The 26236-nt window shown below is 49.7% G+C and overlaps 1 protein-coding gene across 1 annotated transcript; it reads right to left on the bottom strand.

Moving 5' to 3' along the window:
• Positions 1 to 215: 215 nt before the first annotated feature.
• On the bottom strand, positions 216 to 24071 carry LOC140918504 (protein PML-like). The gene is given in 10 exon segments (XM_073363079.1): positions 216 to 2842; positions 3539 to 3677; positions 4555 to 4613; positions 7831 to 8068; positions 12136 to 12173; positions 15908 to 16552; positions 16555 to 16788; positions 20667 to 21247; positions 22228 to 22706; positions 23873 to 24071. Coding segments are annotated over 10 exon segments (3228 nt in total). The 5' UTR covers positions 23918 to 24071; the 3' UTR covers positions 216 to 2072.
• Positions 24072 to 26236: the final 2165 nt, after the last annotated feature.

Here is a 26236-nt window from a genome sequence, read left to right as displayed (position 1 = left end):
AGCTACAGCTCACTTCATCGGATGCATACTGTGGAAACTGCAGAAGACATTATATACACAGAGACCATGAAACAATACCTCCTCCCACCCCACTCTCCTGCTGGTAATAGCTTATCTAAAGTGATCACTCTCCTTACAATGTGTATGATAATCAAGTTGGGCCATTTCCAGCACAAATCCAGGTTTTCTCACCCTCTGCCCCCCCAGCCCCCCAGACTCACCCTCCTGCTGGTAATAGCCCATCCAAAGTGACCACTCTCCTTACAATGTGTATGATAATCAAGGTTGGCCATTTCCAGCACAAATCCAGGTTTTCTCACACACCCCCCCACCTACGCAGAGCCCAGCTAAACTGCACAGAGCCAACAAAACAGTTCCTTACACATGGATTATTATGGCATTAAACTGTACTCGTGCTGGATTTCAAGGAACGCCCTGCTCAGCAATAGCTCTGCCCATGTTGTTATTATTATGTGCTATTTGTATTACAGTAGCACCTCGAAGCACCACCTGAGATCAAATGCAGCCAAGTAACTTCACCTCTTTGTGCTTCTACATCAGCCTCTAGCCATTGGCCGCTAGGAGGAATGGTACTTATTTGTTTCCATAGGACATAACCACCGCCTCCTAACACTCCAGTGAGGCAGGGCGAGACTATTTTCCCCAATGCACAGTGTTAGGAGGCTTATTCCTTCACCCACTTACTTCCCTGGTCCTTCTCGCATGAACAGAGAGCAACGATACCCAAATCCCAAAGGTGCAAACAATTCGATGTTTATTGGGGTGAACTTCCAGCAAGCATGATTCCAGTTTCCTTCCTTAGTGTCCCTCTTCCCAGCTCTGACACCACAGAGCCTTACCTATCTGTGTCCCTGTTCCCATTCCTACCCTTAGCCAAACATGATTCCAGCTTCCTTACTCCATTCCCTGTTCCCGCCCCCCCACTTCCTGATTGACTGCAGACTATATAGTAAAACTTGAGTTCTGCTTTGCTATACCTTAACCAATCATTTTCCTGAAATTTAACTAACCAATCCTAACATATTGTAACACGATTATGTAACCTATTATATCCCACCACCTTAATTAGTTTACACCCAGCAAAATTATTTATACAGCAGACAGGAACAATCACAGAACCAGACAGAGATTATGCAGAAAAACAATAGCAAAGTGGGAACTATAATGACAAAACAATACAGAAGTGAGGATTTCACATCCCAGCTATTGAAAAGTGAGTTCTTGCCAGACAGGATGCTATCAAACTAAGTTTCCTTTTACATTTTCTAAGCGCTTCCCTTTCTCTGGAGGCGATAGGCATTATCAGGACAGGATTGTGTTCCTAACAGCCCAATAGCACCTTATTTCAATGTGACTAAGTTGGAATGTGAGGATGTGACCGGTCGCTTCCCAGCTTATGGCTGCCTCTGCTGCTTAGCCAAAGACCTTAGCCTAAGAACAGGGCCTCAGGCTGTCACAGTAAGAGAAGGCCCTTACACCAGCAGACAGTGATTTTGATTCTTTTTTTTATACCTCTATAACTAGCCAAGTGATAAGAATACACCTAAATTCTTAGAGTATAGGCCTCTATAGACAGGCCTGAATAGGACGTAACCACCACCTCCTAACACTCCAGTGAGGCAGGGCGAGACTATTTTCCCCAATGCACAGATGGGAAACTAAGGCAGAGAGTGGCTACATGACTTGCCCCAGGTCACACAGGAGGTCTGTGGTGGAGCAGGGACTTGAACCCATGTCTCCCAAGTCCTAGGGTAGTGCCCTAAGCACTTCAGCTTAACAAAGTTTTGTATATGAAATAAATATAAAGGGGGGGGGAGAGAGAGTCCCCTGCCCCCCAGAACACCTGATCCAAGCAACCCAGAAATTCATAGTTCAGATCTAGATGTGAGCTTTGCAACAGGCCCTGCTCTAGATAATGCACCAAACTGAAGACGGTGAATCTGAACTTCTTGAATTCTGGTGGAGTCTGGACCTCAGAGCTGAATGTTGCTGCTCAGCCTCATGCCTGAGGTGCCATGCACAGATATATTTGTCTGAGCTATAGATGTACTTCAGCAGTCTGGCTCACTCTTTATTGCTCGTGGCAGTTCATTTGCTGCTGCTGCTTGGTGCCCAGCTGATGGCTGTGGGCTTTGGAAATGGGCTTTGATCTTACTTAGCTTTCGGATTTTCTTCTCAGAGCTCTGCAGCCGAGAATTGAAGAACCTGCAGAACTTCTGCAGCCCTTTCTCAGGGTCCCTCAGGTATAAGGTGTGGAGCTTGGAAAGGCTCATGTTGTGCATGGACAGCATCCGCACCGAAGGCTTAGTGAGAAGTTTCTCATTCAGCAATGGCTGAAGGGAAGCATAACATTCCAGATTAGAGCAGGTGAGCACAGGCTTCGGGTCCTCCACTGGATCAATCTCCAGAACCGTGCACAGATCCCTTAGGGCCTTTGCATTCTCCAGGGGGCTGTTATCACTGAGCTGCCGCCAAATGTAAGTGTTGGCCAGGTTCTTCAGTTTGTAACTCCCAGCCTTGGGGATCTTCTCTTTAATCAGGGGCAAGATGTCCAGGAAACCAAAGACAGCTGCACTAAACTCCTCTTTCTTGCTAATGAGATCCAGAGATTGAAAAAGGATAGGAAGGGCTGGTGACCAGAGGTCATACCCTGCTAAGATGGGTTTGTGGACAGAGCAGAGGTAGCGGAATAAAGTCTTCACACCAATCTCACAGACGCCGCCTTTTGAGATCAAGCCAGGCAAAGATTTCAGAGGCTGAATCAAGATGGTAAAGTTCTTTTCTCCATCCACCAGAGCCAGCTGAAGGATTTTATTCGCTGCTGGGAGTGAAAGACAGAATTAGTCGAGCGAAACTAGAACATTGAGTGAGCTCCTCACCTGGTGTAATTATGGATTTCAATGGAGCTACAACGATTAACAGCAACTGGGGATCTGGCCCATTCCAATTCTCCTCATAGTCTTCCCCAAGCAGGTCATCAGTGTCTGACATCCAAGTATAGCTTGCCACATCAGGGATGCTTCAACTAACCCTTCCCATTTACAGTATCAACTGCTATCTCTGTAGCACCATGTTCCTGGGAAAGGGGAAAGGTGTCTCTCTGACGCTGCTATGATGGGGCATCTGAGGTGCTTCCTCTCTTGAATGTGTCACTTCTGAAAGGGAATGGCTGCTCCAGAAAGTCCTGTGGCCATTAATCTAGAGCCCTGAATGACCATGTGGAAGGTGCACTGGCCACTAGCAGCTGACCATCCTTACATAAAAATATTCATGTCCTCATGGACTTGGTGCTCCTCCCAACGGCAGAGCTGCCTCACCATGCAGTGGGGAGCATACTACACCCTAATGGGGACATGGCAGAATGTACTTTCCCCAGCATGACCAGGAAGCCCCATGACATCTGGCCTGCCCCTCACTCCCCCCGATAGGACTGTTGCTAAGCGCAGTGATCTCACCCCAATGATTTGCAGACAGGGATTCACATTTGCCTTTAAAACAGAAATTCTCAGGGTCTTACTCAAGAACTTGAGGTCAAAGAAGAGCAGTGATGCTTGTCTCGTGTTGAGCTCCCTCAGGCTGCCAGCAGGAAAGGCCAGGAGGTCTCCCTTGCTGCTCTCACAACTGACGCTGTTGATGTCGTCTGGCAGACTAGAGTCCTGGGGAAGAAAATGGTGACTTGTTCTCAAAAGCTCCTAAAGATGCCAGAGCATGAGCTCTGGAAACTCACGACCTCTAGTTCCCCCAGGATGGGCTGAGGCACTGTAAACTCACTGAGTCTCTGTCTTCGCTGCAGAGTTCATTCAGGTGATTGGCACCTGGGGCTGAGTTCCTGGGTTAGCCTAGCCTGGATGTGAGCAGAAAAGCCTTGCCCAGGTTACTGTGTCCTCATGGCTGCTGTGCTCCCCCGTGTGTGTCCTTAGAGCTGTGGCACCCCTCCGATGGTTCTTAACACAGCAGTGAGCTAAGCTGCTCTATGATTCTTCCTGGATAATTGGGGGAGACCTCCTTTATCCTTCTGGGCACAAGGGGATTGTGGGAAGGCAGTGGAGGACTATCAGCACTGTAGTGGTTTAGCTGCATCCTCACTGCAAAGCAGGTGGGTTACCCACCTCAGTGAAAGCAGGGCTCTAACACTCCCCCCACCCACCCCAAGCTGGGCAAGCTAACTTGGGTGTAAAGCACTGCTAAACTCAGTAAGGGGGTTTTGCGTATGGACAGGATGGGGGTTGGAGCAACACCAAGGGAAGAGCCCAGGTTAACTCTGCAGGGAAGACAAACCCTTAAGTGCTTTGGTAAATCCATTAGGTGCCTCTCTGCATCGTTAGGTGCTTAAATATCTCTGTCAATCTGGTCGGGGCATCAAATCTCATTTGAAAATCAGCCTAAATGCTGAGCGCCCTACACCACATATACAGACAGTGTCTGGTATGTTCCAGCTGAGACAGGTCATACTGGAGGTTGTTCTCAATCTCCCAGCATCTACCCTGGGAGCTGTGATGCCATAGGTGCTCTTGGGCATTATGCCACACTCACTGTTGACTCTTCATCGCTGTCATCCCCTTCAGAGCTGTCCAAACAAACCGAGGGATCATCTGCAACAGACGAAAAGGCACGTCAGACCCCTGAAGGTGTCTGAGTGTGCCAGGGACTGCAGGGGTGTATGTGCGAGACTAGGGATTGGTGTGTGTGATAGGTGACCTTCCTTTTTCACATGGTGCACAGTTAGCCTGTGGAACTCACTGCCATAGGAGATAATTGAAACCAAGATCTTAGCAAGATTCAAAAGAAAGACTGAATGTTTATATGGATTTTAATTTTGCTGCTTCTAACTACCCTGACTGTCCCCTTGTTCTTGTATTATGAGAATGGGTGAATAGCAGCCCCCATCTACTTTCTCCATCCCATGCATGATTATGTATGTCTGTGTCACATCCCCTCTCATTCATCTCCTCTCTAAGGTGAAGAGTCCTAGTCTTTTCAATCTCTCTTTCTATGCAAGGTTTTCCTTACAGATAGCAAGGAAAGAGGGGTGCAGAAGGCCAGGCTACCAGAATCTGAACAAACACCCAAGCTGGGGGATTGATTTTGCTCTCATTTAAACTGGGGTTTCTGATGGTTACATGGGGGTAACTGAGAAAGGAAGCTGGCACTTGGTGTGCATTGAGATGCATACATTGTCTGGAGAAAGAGAAGAAAGGGAGCAATTCTGCACCAAGCAACAGTCCCTCAATATTCACACCCGGTATATGTCAAAATTCTCTGGTGGAGAGAGTGGAAAAACACAGGGCTAATAATAATAATTAAAACAAAAAATTGTGTGAGATTTTCTTAAGGAAAATTAGGCATCAATGGAAGTTGTGCACCTAACTTCTTTAGGTATCCTGGAAATTTCCGCTCCTAGCTAGCAACTTGAATTCATAGTTTAAGGAGAGAAGGAACCATTAGATTAACTAGTCTGACCTTCTGTATAACACAGGTCAGGCAGTTTCTCCCAGTTACCCCTTCTTCCACTGTAGGACCCAGCTCGGGTTAGGTATGGAGTACCCCGAGGTCAAGGGAAGCACTTGCCCAGTGCAAGTTTGCCTTTTCATTTGTTAGGTTTAGGTCTCCGTGATCTGCAACTGGTAGCCGCAGCCTCAGAGTCTGGTGCATTCTGGGGCATCAGAGCAGAACCAATCAGCTGTGGAATATATGAAGATACATGTGGAATCAGCTGTATGATAATGCCCTGTGTCACTGTGCCATGTCAGGCATTCAGCACATAACCCTAGGCTTGTGTCTGTGTGTGTCCAGGGCTGCATATGTTTGTGTAGCGATGAGGGAATTTCTGTGGCCTACTCTGACCTATTAAAGAAAAAAAAAGTCTGCAGGTCACCATTACATTACATCCTGTTAAGCATTTATGGGGCTTTCCTGGGGCTAATACAACACAGTGTAGAAACATGAATGGAATTAAATCCAGTGCAGTTAAAAGGGAATAGGATCAGCAAATATATACAACTCATTTGGTTCTGTGAATAAGATCATAAAGTGACCAAACTGGACAGTCTCTACTTAAAAGAATAAATGGACACAAATCATATGTCAAGAATTATAACATTCATAAACCAGTCGGAGAACACTTCAATCTCTCTGGTCACGCAATCACAGACATGAAGATCGCTATCTTAAAACAAAAAAACTTCAAATCCAGACTCCAGCGAGAAACTGCTGAATTGGAATTCATTTGCAAATTGGATACTATTAATTTAGGCTTAAATAGAGACTGGGAGTGGCTAAGTCATTATGCAAGGTAGCCTATTTCCCCTTGTTTTTTCCTACCCCCCCCCACAGACATTCTGGTTAAACTTGGATTTATGCTGGAAATGGCCCACCTTGATTATCATACACATTGTAAGGAGAGTGGTCACTTTGGATGGGCTATTACCAGCAGGAGAGTGAGTTTGTGTGTGTGTGTGTGTGGGGGGGGGGCGGAGGGTGAGAAAACCCGGATTTGTGCTGGAAATGGCCCAACTTGATTATCATACACATTGTAAGGAGAGTGATCACTTTAGATAAGCTATTAACAGCAGGAGAGTGGGGTGGGAGGAGGTATTGTTTCATGGTCTCTGTGTATATAATGTCTTCTGCAGTTTCCACAGTATGCATCCGATGAAGTGAGCTGTAGCTCACGAAAGCTTATGCTCAAATAAATTGGTTAGTCTCTAAGGTGCCACAAGTACTCCTTTTCTTTTTGCTAATACAGACTAACACGGCTGTTACTCTAAAATCTGATCCCTTTAGGAAATCTGTAGGAAATCAGAGGAGGTACTTTTCTAACTGTCCACCAGATGTACCTCTCATAGACTCAGACTTTAAGGTCAGAAGGGACCATCAATGGTCATCTAGTCTGACCTCTTGCGAATTGCAAGCCACAGAACCTCACCCACCCACTCCTGTAATAGACCCCTAACCTTTCGCTGAGTTACTGAAGTCCCCAAATTATGATTTAAAGACTTCAAGTTACAGAGAATCCACTATTTACACAAGTTTAAACCTGCAAGTGACTGTGCCCCGGGCTGCAGAGGAAGGCAAAAAACCCACAGGGTCTCGGACAATCTGATCTGGGGGAAAATTCCTTCCTGACCCCAAATATGGTGATCAGTTAGACCCTGACCATGTCAGCAAGACCCACCAGGCAGATTCCTGGGAAAGAATTCTCAGTAGTAACTCAGAGCCCTCCCCATCTAGTGTCCCATCACCAGCCATTGGAGATATTTTCTGTTAGCAGTCACATATCAGTTACATGCCATTGTAGGCAGTCCCAGTATACAATCCCCTTCATAAACTTATCAAGCTCAGTCTTGAAGCCAGTTAGGTTTTTTGCCCCTACTGTTCCCTTGGAAAGCTGTTCCAAAACTTCATTCCTTTTATGATTAGAAACCTTCATCTAATTTCAAGCCTAAACTTATGTTGGCCAGTTTATATCCATTTGTTCTTGTGCCCACATTGGCCCTTAACTTAAATAACTCCTCTCCCTCCCTGGTATTTATCCCTATTGATGTATTTATCTCTCCTCCACCTTCTTTTGGTTAGGTTAAACAAGACAAGCTCTTTGAGTCTCCTCTCATAAGGTGGGTTTTCCATTACTCAGTTCATCCTAGTAGCCCCTCTCTGCACTTGTTCCAGTCTGAATTCATCTTTCTTAAACCTGGGAGACCAGAATTGCTCACAATACTCCAGATAAGGTCTCACAGGACCCACATTTATTTCAGGAATCTCTTTGTGGATTCACTGATGTAAATGGTCAAAGTGATCGTCTCTGCCTACCTGGCTCACATGGCTCATAGATGTTATTTTCCAGCAAGTCAGCTACTTTGGCTGCACTGAAGCTGTCAGTCACACATGAAGAGTTGCTTGCTGTTGAGGAACTGGTCCCCGGTTGTTCCAGCAAATTCTGTTGGTGCTTCCTTGCTGATTGCTCCCATTTGCCTGCATCAGCTTCAGTCTTGATCACCTTCGCAGGGGCCTCGGTTTGGACTCCTTTCCTCTTCAACAACGAAGGGGCCTAAACAATGAAAACAGATCCTTGACAGCTCATCGTTTTCTGCTTGGGAATATGTTTGAAAGAGTCTTTGGAGATGGTGTGGCTCTAGGTTCCTTAATGTGGAGGCTAGACCTATGCATTTTACACAATTTGGGACACATAATAGGAAAGGCCCTGACATATCATAACAATGGGTGATGGATGGATGGACAGACAGCAGTGGATGTTCTCAGTTCTTGGAGATGACCCCAGAAACATGGAAAATGGGTGGCTCCTTCTGCCTCCACCCGCCAGCGGATGGAGAAGGGAGCAGCACCCAAGTCATAGTCAGTGACAGTATCATTATTTTTTTCTCTTTGGGGGAAAAAAAACCAAGGTAATTCAGTGCAAATAACTTTGTTAATTAAAACTGAAGTTGGCAATTTAAACCCTCACATCAGGAAATGACATAAGGAGAACTTACATTTGCTTACTCACTCTGTCTCTGTTCTCAGCAAGTCACTTCATTCTCCCAGCACCCCAAATACATTTCCCATTCCCCCATCCCCTTAAATAGTTTGTGAGCCCGTTAGTGACCCTTACTTTCTTCTGTGCTTCTGAAGCCACCAAGACCCTGTAAAAACAGCGGTCTATATACATAGGGAGGCTGTGCATGTAAGAGATGTCTAGTAAACATGCTCATTTGGAGCCACTGTACCCATGTGCTTCCTTTATATTACCTATATTGAGTAAAGAGACAAAGACACAACAAAATCCCCTTGCCAAGTATCAGTTAGGGAACTGTTTATATACACCTGTACATCCCGAGCATTTGCTAACATTAGAATCTGGAATATTTACATGGCCTGTGTTTTGATGCCTCAAGGTTCAATGTCTTTCCGATACCCTATCATGTAAGGTGGCAGGGTTAGGGGTGGCATGGGAAGGGCAAGAAGTACAGTGAAGGCTAGGCTCTGCAGCCCTTCCTAATGTTGGTGAGTTCTTACTCACATCAGCAGTCCCACTGGCGATAATGCTACTGATCTCCTTTGAGACCTACTGATGAAAAGTGCTAGATAAGTCTGACAGGGTGTATCAACCCCACGCTGGCAAGGCGAGGGTTAACAATCTGTTTTGGGCCCAAGAGGCCATGCCCCCTCGCCCTTGTTGGGCATGCTCCCAGTAGAGAGAATGTTCAAAAGGGAGCAGCACAACACAGTCTTGGCTTACTGAGGAGGAGAGCAGTTGTGTGCTGCAGTCTCCTCCCAGGAAGCCGCCAGGACTCCCAGCCGCCGGGTCCGAGCCTCCTAGTCAGTCGGCCATGGGAACTAAAGGGGATGACTTCCTGTTACCAGTGGAGGAGCTGCTCCAGATGGACCAGTGCAATCACGAGAGATACCCCACCTCCGACCCCAAAGATGATGCTGGAGGAAATAAGATGAGGGCAGGAAGTGACCCAGGGTATGAGTGTGGAGATATTGGGCCTGAGCTCTGTGCTAGGCTACCTGGTTTTAAAAGGGTCAGAACATGGAGGAGTAGGGTAGGCCCTGGTTCCCCTACCCTCCCAACTCTCACCACAGGGCGATAATGCCACGAGGCAAAGCGGCCCCTTAGACTCTCACCAAAGGGCAAAGTGGCCCCTATGACGGTCACCACAGGGTGATAACGCCACGAGGAAAAATGAGTTCTTGCACTCTCACCACAGGGTGATAAAGCCGTAAGATATACTGGACCCTTGGTCTCCCAGCCACGGGGCGGTAACGCCACGAGGCGAAGCGGCCCCTTGGTCTCCCAGCCACGGGGCGGTAACGCCACGAGGCGAAGCGGCCCCTTGGTCTCCCAGCCTCGGGGCGGTAACGCCACGAGGCGAAGCGGCCCCTTGGTCTCCCAGCCTCGGGGCGGTAACGCCACGAGGCGAAGCGGCCCCTTGGTCTCCCAGCCTCGGGGCGGTAACGCCACGAGGGGAAGCGGCCCCTTGGTCTCCCAGCCTCGGGGCGGTAACGCCACGAGGCGAAGCGGCCCCTTGGTCTCCCAGCCACGGGGCGGTAACGCCACGAGGCGAAGCGGCCCCTTGGTCTCCCAGCCTCGGGGCGGTAACGCCACGAGGCGAAGCGGCCCCTTGGTCTCCCAGCCTCGGGGCGGTAACGCCACGAGGCGAAGCGGCCCCTTGGTCTCCCAGCCTCGGGGCGGTAACGCCACGAGGCGAAGCGGCCCCTTGGTCTCCCAGCCTCGGGGCGGTAACGCCACGAGGCGAAGCGGCCCCTTGGTCTCCCAGCCTCGGGGCGGTAACGCCACGAGGCGAAGCGGCCCCTTGGTCTCCCAGCCTCGGGGCGGTAACGCCACGAGGCGAAGCGGCCCCTTGGTCTCCCAGCCTCGGGGCGGTAACGCCACGAGGCGAAGCGGCCCCTTGGTCTCCCAGCCTCGGGGCGGTAACGCCACGAGGCGAAGCGGCCCCTTGGTCTCCCAGCCTCGGGGCGGTAACGCCACGAGGCGAAGCGGCCCCTTGGTCTCCCAGCCTCGGGGCGGTAACGCCTCGAGGCGAAGCGGCCCCTTGGACTCCCAGCCTCGGGGCGGTAACGCCTCGAGGCGAAGCGGCCCCTTGGTCTCCCAGCCTCGGGGCGGTAACGCCACGAGGCGAAGCGGCCCCTTGGTCTCCCAGCCTCGGGGCGGTAACGCCGCGAGGCGAAGCGGCCCCTTGGTCTCCCAGCCTCGGGGCGGTAACGCCGCGAGGGGAAGCGGCCCCTTGGTCTCCCAGCCTCGGGGCGGTAACGCCGCGAGGGGAAGCGGCCCCTTGGTCTCCCAGCCTCGGGGCGGTAACGCCGCGAGGGGAAGCGGCCCCTTGGTCTCCCAGCCTCGGGGCGGTAACGCCGCGAGGGGAAGCGGCCCCTTGGTCTCCCAGCCTCGGGGCGGTAACGCCGCGAGGGGAAGCGGCCCCTTGGTCTCCCAGCCTCGGGGCGGTAACGCCGCGAGGGGAAGCGGCCCCTTGGTCTCCCAGCCTCGGGGCGGTAACGCCGCGAGGGGAAGCGGCCCCTTGGTCTCCCAGCCTCGGGGCGGTAACGCCGCGAGGGGAAGCGGCCCCTTGGTCTCCCAGCCTCGGGGCGGTAACGCCGCGAGGGGAAGCGGCCCCTTGGTCTCCCAGCCTCGGGGCGGTAACGCCGCGAGGGGAAGCGGCCCCTTGGTCTCCCAGCCTCGGGGCGGTAACGCCGCGAGGGGAAGCGGCCCCTTGGACTCCCAGCCTCGGGGCGGTAACGCCGCGAGGGGAAGCGGCCCCTTGGACTCTCACCACCAGGCGATAACGCCGTGAGGCAACGCTCCCCATTGCACTCCCATCCATGGGGCGATAACGCCGTGAGCCAGAGCAGCCACTTGGAATCTCACCATGGGGCGATAATTCTGGGAGGCGAAGCGCCCCTTTGGACTCTCACCATGGGGCAAGAATGCCACGAGGAGAAGTGGACCCTTGGATTCCCACCACAGGCAATATCTCCGCAAAGTGAAGTGGCCCCTTGGTATCTCACCACGGGGCAATAACACCATGAGGCGAAGCAGTGCCTAGGACCCCTACTGTTGGGTGTTATATCCTGGAGTGTCACCATTGGATGGCGCTGTCAGCCTGGTTCATCCAACCAACCCCCTGAAAAGAAGAGCTAGGGATTATTATTTTTATTGGCTCACGTGTCCACCAATTTGGATGTGTGATCGAACCTTGAGGCAGGAGAAAAGGAGGGATAGCTCAGTGGTATGAGCATTGCCCTGCTAAACCCAGGGTTGTGAATTCAATCCTTGAGGGGGCCATTTAGGGATCTGGGGCAAAAATTGGGGATTGGTCCTGCTTTGAGCAGGGGGTTGGACTTGATGATCTCCTGACGTCCCTTCCAACCCTGATATTCTATGATTCTATGAAAGGGATGGAATTGAGGGAACAATAGGACCTTAGATTAAAATTGCTGTATTAAAAACAACACAGGGCAAGAGGAACATGTATATCAATCAGCCCTCCATTCCAGCCAATGATCCTGAAAACTGAGCTTGGATTCCTGCCACAGGTACAGGGAATGCTGCATGTGCTGATCCCCAATTCTGACAGAACAAGCACAAAACTGTCTTACCTTGCTGGAATTATCTATGGATCTAGCTGGGGCAGCTTCTAGAAAGAACAAAAAAGAATGAGTTAAGTAACAGGCCAAACCACCATCGGTATGCATGGGAACAGCAGTGCTGGCTAATAACAAAACCTAGCTTTAATATAGCATTTTTCAGTAGTACATCTCAAAGAGCTTTGCAAAAGAAGTGTCATTCTCCCTGTTTTAAAGATGGAGAAACTGAGGCACGGAGTGGCAATGTGATTTGCTTAAGATCACCCAGCAGGCCAGGGGTAGGGCCAGAAATAGAGCTCAGGTCTCTTGAATCTAGTCCAGTGTTCTATCTACTAGGCAAAGCTGCCTCCCAAAATTGCTGGTAGGAGCCCCTACAGAATGCAGGCAGAGAGCAACTAATGTGCACAACCCATTCTCAGAAAGCTGCCAAGGGCAGGACACAAATTCATGGTACACTGAAGCTGCACAGGGTGAATGGCCATGGCATATCAGCTGCCATTATTCAAAAGCCCTAGCAAGTGTCCTACATGCCTGAACATGTGCTGCCACTTTGACTGAGTCACCTGGCACCACTTAATCCACTTGCCTCACATAGCCACTCCCTGGACCAAGCAGCCAGTGCACACTGGCAGAGCAGCCTACTCACCGCTCACAAGGCCCAGCTAACACACTGCAGGATCAGGGCTGCACACGGGACCCGGGACAGGCAGGCAGAGAGAACACAAACCCTCATGCACTCACACACAAAGGGAGACAGCAGGCGAGCATGTACTAGGGAACTCATGAGAGAGGAATAGGTGGGGCTAGGTGTAAGGGAAGGGGGAAATTCCCCATCAGGCAGTGAGGGCCCTGAGGTGAAGGAGCCGTATGGCCCCTCTCTCAAGGCCATAAGAGGCTGCTGAGGAACACAAAGAAGGAGAGGAGGAGGAGTGGAGGGTGAAGGGGAACCCAAAAGTTCAGTGGCCAGAAGCTGATGGTGCATAAACCCAGCCTAGAGATAAGGGGCAGATTTTAACAGGGAGGGTAACTGACCATTGGAAGAACTTACCAAGGGAGACGGTGGATTCTCACCCCATGAAGTCTTTACACTGAGACTGGATGGATGTCTGTCTAAAACATACACTCCAGCTCAACCATAAGCTATGGGCTGGCTGCAGGATCCCGGGTGGGTTTGATAAAGAAAAGAACCAGAAAACAACCCTATAATCATGTAAAGCTAGGCTTCTGTCTTTTTTCTATGCTTATCTGTCCTTTCCCTATGTTTATGGGTAGAAAGAATTTGAACTATGTGTAACCTGTACTCCCCGTTTGGGGAAAGAATTCCTTATACAGATGGGCCTCCATGTTCATACCTCAGGACTCAGACCAACAGGGGTTGACCGGTTTGAACTGGAAGAGATATCACAAAGTATGTTGAACCAAGCTCTAAAAGCTCTACCTTGTTCTTTGTTCTGGGCTTCACCATATTCCTCTGTGTAGGAATTGGTGAGCCCTTCAGCTAGCATTAAAGCATAATCGCCTTTTATGATGAGATTACTGGTTCTGTGGATGAAGGGAAAGCAGTGGATGTATTGTTTCTTGACTTTAGCAAAGCTTTTGACACGGTCTCCCATAGTATTCTTGTCAGCAAGTTAAGGAAGTATGGGCTGGATGAATGCACTATAAGGTGGGTAGAAAGCTGGCTAAATTGTCGGGCTCAACGGGTAGTGATCAATGGCTCCATGTCTAGTTGGCAGCCGGTATCAAGTGGAGTGCCCCAAGGGTCGGTCCTGGGGCCGGTTTTATTCAATATCTTCATAAATGATCTGGAGGATGGTGTGGATTGCACTCTCAGCAAATTTGCAGATGATACTAAACTGGGAGGAGTGGTAGATACGCTGGAGGGGAGGGATAGGATACAGAAGGACCTAGACCAATTGGAAGATTGGGCCAAAAGGAATCTGATGAGGTTCAATAAGGATAAGTGCAGGGTCCTGCACTTAGGACGGAAGAACCCAATGCACAGCTACAGACTAGGGACCGAATGGCTAGGCAGCAGTTCTGCAGAAAAGGACCTAGGGGTGACAGTGGACGAGAAGCTGGATATGAGTCAGCAGTGTGCCCTTGTTGCCAAGAAGGCCAATGGCATTTTGGGATGTATAAGTAGGGGCATAGCGAGCAGATCGAGGGATGTGATCGTTCCCCTCTATTCGACATTGGTGAGGCCTCATCTGGAGTACTGTGTCCAGTTTTGGGCCCCACACTTCAAGAAGGATGTGGATAAATTGGAGAGAGTCCAGCGAAGGGCAACAAAAATGATTAGGGGACTGGAACACATGAGTTATGAGGAGAGGCTGAGGGAGCTGGGATTGTTTAGCCTGCAGAAGAGAAGAATGAGGGGGGATTTGATAGCTGCTTTCAACTACCTGAAAGGGGGTTCCAAAGAGGATGGCTCTAGACTGTTCTCAATGGTAGCAGATGACAGAACGAGGAGTAATGGTCTCAAGTTGCAGTGGGGGAGGTTTAGATTGGATATTAGGAAAAACTTTTTCACTAAGAGGGTGGTGAAACACTGGAATGCGTTACCTAGGGAGGTGGTAGAATCTCCTTCCTTAGAGGTTTTTAAGGTCAGGCTTGACAAAGCCCTGGCTGGGATGATTTAACTGGGAATTGGTCCTGCTTTGAGCAGGGGGTTGGACTAGATGACCTTCTGGGGTCCCTTCCAACCCTGATATTCTATGATTCTATGATTCTATGAAAGTGCCTCATTTTATCTAAGAGTCCTGACTTTGTGTTTGTTTGGCTAATACAGAAGTCCAGGGAAGGCTACCCTCCCAACCCTAGACGGGGGTGGGAAACCCTTTTTCCCTAACAGGTTCTCTGGGCTGTGTTATACAGGCAGGTCCGACTAGATGACCATAAGGGTCCCCCAGCTTTAAAACCTATTGATGGACGCAGAGACACACCTACAATTCAATCCAGCAGGACTTCAATGGCCTTCCAGACTATACAAGGGCGACAGACAGGCAGAGCCACAGGAACCTGTCGGGGTAGTTGCTGTGTGCTGTGCAGACACATAATGAGAAACAGTCCTGATCTGAACAGCTTCCAGCCTGACTAGAGGATCCACCAGGACGAGGCTGCCCACTGGGTTTGGGGGTTGACTTGCTGTGTCCATCTGTCACTCCTGCCCCAGGGGCTGGTGGCTGTATGTGCTAGGCCTTGGCTGCCACCTCTCTCCTAGGGTCAGGAACAGTTATTTCCCTCACGGCTTTTTGATGAGATGACGATTCTGATTCCTGCAGTAATGTAGGGAGAGGTCTTGCTCCCGCTCCGTCGTAACTTGGATACTGGCATGGAAGCTGATTCCAGAAGAACACTGAGATGATGTCATTGTTAGTACTAGTGTTATGCAGAGGCCCCATGATGCTAGGTGCTGTACAAACACATGGTGGTAGGAGCCCCTACAGAATGCTCCTGCCCCAAACGACTGACAAAGGCAGTGCTGTTATCCCCTGTGTACTGAGGGGGAATTGAGGCACAGAGAGATTGGGTACACTGCCCAGGCTTGCCCGGAGAGAACTGAGCCCAGGTCACCTTAGTCTTCCTTATACACAAGGCCATCCTTTCTCCTCAGTGACACACGCTTTTCAGGGACATAAAGGGAAAGAAAGCATGCAGCTTCCAACTCTGGCAATTATCAAAGCACCAGGAAATCGAGAGGACTAGCAAGAGGAACATTAATACTTCTTCTTTTTGGAAACTGCTGTAGTCAGGCCCTGGCATCCGCGCTTGTGTCACTTGCCTCTGCCATGATCCATCGATGTGCCGGTTCCTGTCCAGGCCCCCTCTCCTGTCCCAGCCCTCTCTCCTGCCTGTTTGCAGGAGCAAACAGGCTGGGGTTGCACAGGTAGTTTGGTGGAGGAGGTAGATGCCTGGGGAGGAGGGAAGATGGAGTGGCTGCTGGAGCAATGGACAATGGGTGCTGCTGGAAGCAGGGAGACATTGCCCTCTGGGGTGTCAGGAAGGAACAGGTCCAGCAGGTCCGAGGGCAGTGATGGCACGAATAAGCCCATGGTCTCAGGGAGGGGTGGGCTCCCTGAGCCGGGAGGGGCTGAAGGAGGCTGCTGCATGGCTTGCCACCAGCTAGTGGTATCCTGCAGAAAGGGAATCAAGGCCGAGATGAGGGTGTGGAGGGAGCGGGAGATGGATGTGATCCCACGCAACATAGACAGCAGGTGCCTGTTTGTGCTTTTCTGTCCTTTCAGGATGCTGCTGCCTGCTTGGCTCACACTGGCCCTGGGCCGGGCCACTAAATCCCCATGATCTGAGGCCAGAGGGCCCCATATCCCCCCACAGACACTCGGGATTTCCACCTCAGCACTTGTGAGTTGCCTGGAGGTGGTCTCCTCCTCCCCCTTCCTTTGCACCTGGGCTAGTGGAGTGGTCAGTAGCCATCACCTTGGTTAGCTGGACAGACATCTCCTCCTCCATCCTCACATAGGTGGGGCTCAGCCTGGGAGCTGGGGGGACACGTGGGGTCCTCATGGGAGAGCAACCCTTCATTGTCATTGGCAGGGAGGTGTCTCTGCTGGTGGGAAGCCTCTGGAGGATGCAGAGGCTCAAGGCTGAGCGTCACAGTGCTCTCGTCCTCTGACGGGGGGGCCCGTTGCGGAGCAGAGGTACCTGTGGGAGGGGGACATAGGAGGGTGAATCAGGAGCTGAAGGGCCGCCTGCTCCATGGGACCAGTGACCAATTCAATAGAGCGGATTGTAGGTTTCATGGGCGCCTGCTTGCACAGGTGGTAGCACTGTGGACGGGGGAGGAGAGTAGATGGGGTGGAGATTCCTACCTGGAAACCCCAGCCATCTGGGGGAGTCTCCTTCCAGATGGTAACAGCAGAGGTCTTCTGAGGACCTCCTTGAAATGCCTGCCCCCAGCTCTGTGCCCCGGACCCCCAAGAGGAAGGATGAACAGAGTTGCAGGCTATGCCAGCAGTGCCCAATCTCCCAATGCCCATCATGGTGTCTCAAAGCATGCCCTACAGCAAAGCCGCATCCTGGGCATGGACATTGAGCCCCTGTGCCCCCGACCAGCTAGCCCACAATGAACCATCACACATGCCACATTTGTTGCAGTGATGCTGCATGTCTGCCTCAGAACTAGTGCCATCTGCTGCATGGCTATGCTGCTTCTTTCAGACTCCGAGGCCAGTGTCTAATTGTTGATGCTGCTGCTCATGGGGGTTGAGACAGCAGTGCATGGCTCCCATGCGGAGCGTGATACATGACAGTGCATGTAATCAAGCCCAGTTGTTCCTTTACACCAGGGTCCCCCACTGTGCTGTCTGCCTACCTATGTTTCATCCCTATCTGCCTCCCTTCCTGCCCAACAAAGCGGGTGGGTCTCTCCCCCCCAGTACACTCTGTCATCATATGGTGAGATGGCTATGTCCAGTAGCATCCCTGCTGCTGCCCATTCCCCAGGTGGCTACCACTTCCTGACCAGACTGCCCCTTTTTGAGCACTTGTGACTGCTGTTATCTTGACAAACAAACTGGGATTGAACCAGGAACCACCAGAGCTAAAAGCATAAGTTCACTAACTGCAGCTGTAACAGACATATCTCCTGTGCACTGGACATAGATAGAGGCTTTGTCACACCCACCTACCAGTGGCTTACACACACTCCCCTGGAGGGAGGCCAAGACCCAACCCTAATGGGCAGTGCTCAGTGTGTATTTTCAGAAGCCCTTATACAGCCAGACGGATGTCTTGAAAACTGGTATCACATTCAATGCAGCCAAAGGAGAGCTCTCATGCCTGGAAATTCTGGCCTTAGCCCTTATTTTTGCTTAGCAAGTCATTACAAAACCAGCAGTGTCTTTGCTACTCATCAATACTCACCAAAGAGTCTGGACAAACACATTTCAGATCACGGATTGTTCACCACTGTTTCACTTTGACTAGTCACCGTTCATGATTCTTGCCGTATGATTTGTCACCTAAGCCTTTTCACTCCCTGATTGGATAACTGAGTATACCAAGTAAGGAACTTCCCTCTTTCCAGCACTGTTTTTCAGATAACAATTCATTAGAGTGGAAGTTCAGGGCCGTCAAACACTCAGTTATTTTTCAGATGCTCACAGATAATGTGCCCTCACCAGCCAGTGAACGCAGCTTGACGTTTGGGTTAAAGAAAATATTGGCAAATCCTTTCTTTTACCAGTCAGCCTACTCTAGTGAATGACCATGAGATAAGTTAGATAACGTTGATGGTGTGTGGAAACTGTGGGTGATCACTAAAGTTGTCAAGCGATTAAAAAAGTTAATTGTGATTAACCGCATGATTAAAAAAATTAATCGTGATTAATTGCGCAGTTAAACAATAATAGAATACCATTTATTTAAGTATTTTGGATGTTTTCTACATTTTCAAATATATTGATTTCAATTACAACACAGAATACAAAGTGTATAGTGCTCACTTTATATTTATTTTTATTACAAATATTTGCACTGTAAAAAAACAAAAGAAATAGTATTTTGCAATTCCCCCATTACAAGTACTGTAGTGCAATCTCTTTATCATGAAAGTTGAACTTACAAGTGTAGAATTATGTACAAAAATAACTGCATTCAAAAATAAAACTTTACAGCCTACAAGTCCACTCAGACAAACAAGTTAGGTTACAATTTGCAGGAGATAATGCTGCCCGCTTCTTGTTTACAATGTCACCTGAAAGTGAGAACAGGCGTTCGCATGGCACTGTTGTAGCTGGTATTGTAACATATTTACGTGCCAGGTGTGCTAAAGATTCATATGTCTCTTCATGCTTCAACACCATTCCAGAGGCCATGCGTCCATGCTGATAATGGGTTCTGCTCAATAATGATCCAAATCAGAGTGGAACAATGCATGTTCATTTTCATCATCTAAGTCAGATGCCACCAGCAGAAGGCTGATTTTTCTTTTTTGGTATTTTGGGTTCTGTAGGTTCCACATCTGAGTGTTGTTCTTTTAAGACTTACAGAATCATAGAATATCAGAGTTGGAAGGGACCTCAGGAGGTCATCTAGTCCAACCCCCTGCTCATAGCAGAACCAATCCCCAATTTTTGCCCCAGATCCCTAAATGGGCCCCTCAGGGATTGAACTCACAACCCTGGGTTTAGCAGGCCAATGCTCAAACCACTGAGCTATCCCTCCCCCCAAAAGCATGCTCCACACCTCATCCCTCTCCGATTTTAGATGGCCCTTCAGATTCTTAAACCTTGGGTCGAGTGCTATAGCTATTTTTAGAAATCTCACATTGGTACCTTCTTTGCATTTTGTCAAATGTGCAGTGAAAGTGTTCTTAAAATGAACATGTGCTGGGTCATCATCCGAGATTGCTACAACATGAAATATATGGCAGAATGGGGGTAAAACGGAATAGGAGACATATAATTTTCCCCCAAGGAGTTCAGTCACAAATTTAATTAACTCATTTTTTTTCACAAGCATCATCAGAATGGAAGCATGTCCTCTGGAATGGTGACCGAAGCATGAAGGGGCATATGAATGTTTAGCATATTTGGAACGTAAATACCTTGCAACACCGGCTACAAAAGTGCCATGCGAAAGCCTGTTCTCATTTTCAGGTGACATTGTAAATCAGAAGCAGGCAGCAGTATCTCTCATAAATGTAAACAAACTTGTTTGTCTTAGCGATTTGCTGAACAAGAATTAGGACTGAGTGGACTTGTAGGCTCTAAAGTTTTACATTGTTTTGCTTTTGAGTGCAGTTATGTAACAAAAGAAAAATCTACATTTGTAAATTACACTTCACGATAAAGATATTGCATTACAGTACTTATATGAGGTGAGCTGAAAAAATACTATTTCTTTTATCATTTTTACAGTGAAAATATTTGTAATAAAAATAATATAAAGTGAGCACCGTACACTGTATTCTGTATTGTAAAAGAAATGAATATATTTGAAAATGTAGAAAAACATGCAAAAATATTCAATAAATTTAAATTGGTATTCTACTGTTTAACAGTGCAATTAATCAAGATTAATTTTTTTAAATCACAATTAATTTTTTCTGCGTTAATCATGTGAGTTAACTGTGATTAATTGCCAGCCCTAGTGATTACTAATTTATAGGCCAGAAGAGACCATGATGACCATCTAGTCTGGTCACCTGCATAACACAGGCCAGGGCATTTCCCAGACAGGCTCTAGAATTGATGCTCATCTTCTATTTTGTCTCACCTGTACACACACCACCCCTGAGGCAATATTCTCCATCCTCACTCTTCAGACTGACCCAACTTGCAACACTAAAAGAGCAATCAAAAGCTCCATTATGCAGTCACAAGTGAAAGGTTCACCAGCCCCACTCCATTCCATGCTGGCGGCAGCCAGAGATAATGATGGTACCATGTCTACAACCACCACCTCAGAGACGTGTCATAGAATCATAGAATATCAGGGTTGGAAGGGACCTCAGGAGGTCATCTAGTTCAACCCTCTGCTCAAAGCAGGATCAAGTCAAGTTTGTGAAAGCGTCTTACCTCTGTCCCCCGTCACTCTTTCAAACAGAGCCTGGAGTCTGGCTTTACACTTGGCGAAGCCTCCAGCCTGGACACTGACTCCCACAGCCAGGGGCTGCAGCTTCCTGAGCTCCTCCAGTGACCCCTTGATGAAGGGGTGCAGGTCCATCACCTCCTGGTCTGACGCGTAGAGATGCATCTTCTCCACTAGCTGCTCACTGGCCCCCATCCTTTTGAGCACGGCTTCTGTCTGCTGCAGCTTCCCCTCCAGCTCCTTGTTCCCCAGGTGGTGCTGCCTCTCTGCCATCTCCAGCAGCTCCTGCTCCTTCTCTCCGATCAGCTGAACCATCTGCTTGACTCTCTTTCGGATCAGCTCCTGGGTTTCAGTCGTCACTTGGTCCAGGTGGTCAGCTTTGCTCTTCAGGTTACTATAGGCATCTTGGAAGATTTCCTCCTTCTTCTTCAGCTCTTCACTCATGCTCCCCAACTCCTGCTGCCTCTGCTGGATTTCCACCTTGATATCACAGTGCTTGCCCATGTGCCGGCTGTCCAGCAGAGCACAGATGCAGCAGATCGGTTTTTGGCACTCTCTGCAGTAGATGCTATTGATGAAAATACAATTCAGAACAGTCATTTAGAGGACTCTTACCCCATTCTGCTGGTGGCCTTATCACACCCTTCCCATAGCCAGTCCTCCTTTGCCTAAGGGGAGTATGGGAAAGTGGCCAACGATATCGAAGAGTAGAGCCATTACACCTGGCAGTGAGTGACTTGGGATGTCTGGCTGTGCTGGGTTTCAATTAACTGTTCAGTTATAGGCCTTCATTTCTTCCCTCCTTATACTGCTCCCTGCTGGGGAGTTCAGATCATTCCCCAGGCAGAGCAACCCTTCTCTTCCCACAATGCACTCCTCCAGCAATATCCTTGACTAGGACAGAGCCTGCCTGATTCCCAGCCACCTCTCCCTCCTATGACTGACTGAACAGCTCTGCGCTGACATTCTCATTCCTCCCTCCAGCTTCCTCTTTGCCAATCTGCATCTGCCTGCTAAAGAAAATGGGCCAGATCACAGCTGGGGTAAATCACTGCAGTTAAAGAGATGAGGCCCACTGATGCCAGCTGGCCCAATATGATTTATCACACAACAGCGCCTGCCACAGGGTGGTGGGCCCCTTTAAATGATGCAGATCCAGTGCCCCTGTGCTAGAACAGGTACTCCCAGCTTGGCCAGCTAAGAGGGCAGGGCAGCAGCTGGGGCTGTGAAGAGCCAGGCTGTCAGGAGGGAAGGGGGAGTAGTAGCAGAGTGAGTTCCCTGGAGGGGAGGCAGTAGGAACCTGCTGGGGAACGGGAGCCTCCAGGGCAAGAGCCCTGAGAGATGGTGTTCAGCTAAGAGCGGACAGAAGAATCCTGCAACAGGCCCTGAAGCAGGAAGAACTGAACGAGGCATGGGGCTGGGAGCTGGAGCCCAGGCTGGGCTGAGGAACTGTTTTGGTGGTTTGCCCACATGTGAAAAAGAAAGCTGGACCTGGAAAGAGACTCTGGGTGCAACTGCATGGAAAACAGATCAGGTTGTGAACATTACCTCAGCATCTGGTTCGCATGGGTTGGATTGGGACAGGACAAGTTACTGAGCTTCCTGGAACCACCAAGGAACTCCCTGGCAGATCCCACCTTGAGATCCCTCACTGCCTTGGCCTCATGGCTCTCTCGCTTTAGATATCTCTGATGGGTCTCAAAGCACTTGACACAAAGGAACTCCTCACAGTCAGAGCACCAGAACTCTCCCTCTTGCCCACAGTTGTCACAGACCAGATCACTGCCTTTGATGATCTTCTGGTAGGTGCTCAGCTTGGCCTGCAGATTGGCGAAGAGCAGGTTGTCCTGGTCTGGGATCCCACTGGCTTGTGGGATGGGAGCATGGCAGACGGGGCACTGGCCAACAGGCTTGTTCTCTTCCAGGCAGTTGGAGCACAGGGTGTGAAGGCAGGACAGGAGCTTAGGATTTCTGGGTTCTTTCCGGCATCCCTGGCAGAGCAGGAACTGGAATTCTTCCTCCATTGCCTTTGGAAAGGAGAGAGATTGAGGCCCAGGGTTACTAATGCTGTACAGCTCTGTTCTGCAGCCCAGCAAGGGAGGCAACACATGCTGTATGCAGGCAACTTGATGGGCCAGGTCCTGAACCCCATTAAGAGTGCTTTCCCATTGCTGCTCTGGTGACACAGAGCAAGTCACATGCTATTAGGGGTGTGACCCCATGCCACCCCCATCCCAGCCTCAGCATAGGGGTCATGGCATGGAGGAAACAGAGGAAAAGCACCTTTCACTTTCTCAGCTGGGTATCATCACAAGAAACCCCTCTCACCCCTACATCTGTCTCTCCCCCACTTCTCTCTCACCCCCTGCCCTCCCAAGCTGTCTCTCTTCTGGCAGGGCTAAGAGGGAGTACTGCTTAGTGACTCTGGGCTGAAGCTCCCTCCCCCATTGTAGATGCATCTACTCAGCCTTGTTCCATCTCTCTAAGGTACTTATTGCACTCCTGTTATCACAATTCTTCACAACCATTGAGGCACTCACACTTACAATGGTGAGGTGGGGATCAGTTATGCCCATTCTACAGATGGAAAACTGTGGCACAGATCCTCAAATAGGCTCTGAACTCCCCCTAGAATCAATGGGAGTTAGGCACCTCCCTACGTTTGAGGATCTGGGCCTGAGTGACTTGCCAAGGTCACATGGGGAACCTGTGAGAAACCCCAGGAATAGAGACCCGGAATAGAACTCAAGTCTCCTGATACACAGGCTAGCACTCAAACCACTAGGCCACCCTGCCTCTCCAGAAGGGCATGCTGAAGAAGCAGCCCATAAAAGTCCCAGGCGGAGCTAGGTAACTGGCAGCCACCCTCAGTGGCAAGCAGGAGATTCCACCGAGCTGTGAGACCCTCCCCACTGCCAGTTGTCTCTCACTTCCCGTTCCCCCTTTGATGCCCTATTCCCCCTTTGCCCAGGCACTTCCCCTGCTGCATGGTCACTGTCATCATGCTAATCTCCCATGTGCGCTGGACACAGCACCACCTGCCATGGGGAGGTGGGAGATCCTCAGGCATCTCCTGGGCTTCTACACATCTTGCTGCTCCTCATTTTCCTTTTGCATGTATCAGAATGCCTCAATCACTAAACACCCGAGCCAGTCCCTCAGGAAGAAGATCCGGCCATCGCAATAAGCTCACCTGTGTCTGCAGGCTGCCTGGGCTCCCCTGGGACAAGAGAGCCATAGTCCATGAGGCCCTGCCTCTATCAGAACTGTATCTGTGGGATCTGGACACTCCTCTGCTGAGTAATTGCTTCAGCAGGTTCTGGCTGGTAAGTTTCGATTTCTGAGAAGAGAAAATAACCTCTCTTCCTGTTTCTGGCCTGTAGTGAGTCCCTTTCCCTGTGCAGCTGCCTCCTGCCCTGCCCTCTGGTGATCATTTGCTGCTTTGACACATTATTTATCTTGCCAGGGCAGGAGAGATATTCTGAGAACACCTGGCCCTCTCAGGGAAATAATATGCCTGAGGCCATGCATGTTGGGTCTGGATCAAGGCCTGAGCTTCCCAAGCTCCAGGGTGCATAGATCAGCATTTGCGGTTGAGCCTCTCAGAAAAGATTGGTTTCAGAGTAACAGTCGTGTTAGTCTGTATTCGCAAAAAGAAAAGGAGTACTTGTGGCACCTTAGAGACTAACCAATTTATTTGAGCATAAGCTTTCGTGAGCTACAGCTCACTTGATGAAGTGAGCTGTAGCTCACGAAAGCTTATGCTCAAATAAATTGGTTAGTCTCTAAGGTGCCACAAGTACTCCTTTTCTTTTTCAGAAAAGACTGTAACTTACAGTTAAGGGGCCTAATTCACTGCCCCACTTCTGCTCCAGGCCCCCATTGGCAGACAGGGGAGGTGCTGCTGGGCAAGCTGCCTGCAGCACTCACTCCTTGCATGGCTGTGAGTGGGCAGGGACAGCTGCTAATGCGGACTGATTCCACTACACCTGATTGCAGCACCCCCCTGCAGAAGCCCCCAAGGGGCCACTGCACCAGATGGTCAGATGGCAGCAGTGTTCCCGTCACACCCCAACATGTCTTCTCTGCAGGTGGGGCGGGGTGGGAGGGGCTTGAAGGAGGTGGGATAGAACAAGCTAAACCCCTGTGTGCAGTTGGAATGATACAAAGGGGCTGATGTGTCTTTCAGGACACTGTTTATTTCTGTGGCATCTTTGGACCCCTTCTGTTTCTGCTTCATCTCCTGTGACTCATAAGCACCATACAAGAGATCACCTAAGATGCAAACGTCCATCATCATTTCATGGCTGCTAGCAGGGACACTGAAGATGTGTGACAAGGGGCAGGCATGAGGCCCAACAACAGCTGTGCTGGGTGCCTCATGCTGCCATGGGTGCCAATGAAATCCTCACCTCCCCTTAGCACATGGCTCAGGAGCAAAGCTAGGTCTTTTGTCTCACTGGGCCAGATTCCTGATCTGTTATACCAATGTTATCACACCAGCTCTGTCGACATTTGTGGGTTACTCCTGATTAACACTGGCATATCTTGGCATATCCAAGGGGCGGGCGGGGAATAAATCCCTTACTCTATTGCAGTTTTGCTTTCAGCCACAGTGAGGGACCAGCCTGCTATTTAAAAGAAATCTAAAGCTTGTTTCAGGACAAGATGGTTATTTACAGAGAGCGGGGCCAGCAGAAGGGATTATAGGAGACCAGGCCCGAAAGCACCAGTAAACAGCTCCTTGTTTATTGCAGCCGTGTAATTAATTGTTGTGGGCCAAAGTGCACCTTCCTTATATAGCAAAACTCCTAATCAAGGCACTGGGCACTTTGCTTGACTAAGGATTATAGAGTTTGCCCCTGATGGTTTTGTGCTGCTCAAAGATTGGTGCTTAAGGCAACAATCAGGTTCCTGGCTAGGGAACCTGCCAGCCCTGCCCAGGATATACTCACACCATAGACTAGAGCAAGACATGCTCTATAGGAGTGGTGAGTGTGTTTCCTTTGTCGCTTTCACCTCACCCCTGGCTGTGACACTGGTATGGAACCAGGGGGCTTATAGCTGTGTCAGCTGCCAGCTGAGAGTTCTGCTGCAGGCCTAGCTTGCTCTTGAGGATGTCTCAGAGTTGCATGGTAGGGCAAGTCCTCATCTTCCTGTATCTTTTAAAAGGATTTGGTGCCAGGAAATTGGACTCATCTATCCTTGGTGTACAGCACATTAATTATTAATAAACATTTCTACTGTATAAGTGCCCAGAGGTCAACCACGCTGGGCCCCATCATCCTAGACCCTACAATCTCAAAGCACATGCAGAGGCAGGGATCAGCACCTGACAAGATGTACCTGGCAGATCTTTGTAGTCTCCATATTTTCAAGCTGAACATTTATTTTAGATCACAGGAAACAACAAAAAACAAACGATTGTTCCCTTAGAAAGTGTGCAGAGAGAGAGTGGGGATCCCCCCCCTTTCAGCATGCTGCATGAGCTCTGCAATGCATCCTGGCAGACAGCAGAGCTAGAGAAATTTAAAGCTGCAGTACACCAAAGTTATGT

This window comes from Lepidochelys kempii, chromosome 10 (assembly GCF_965140265.1).
Source record: "Lepidochelys kempii isolate rLepKem1 chromosome 10, rLepKem1.hap2, whole genome shotgun sequence".
Lineage (NCBI taxonomy): Eukaryota > Metazoa > Chordata > Testudines > Cheloniidae > Lepidochelys > Lepidochelys kempii.
Note: the sequence above shows the minus strand (reverse complement) of the source record. Positions and strands in the feature narration are given on the sequence as shown.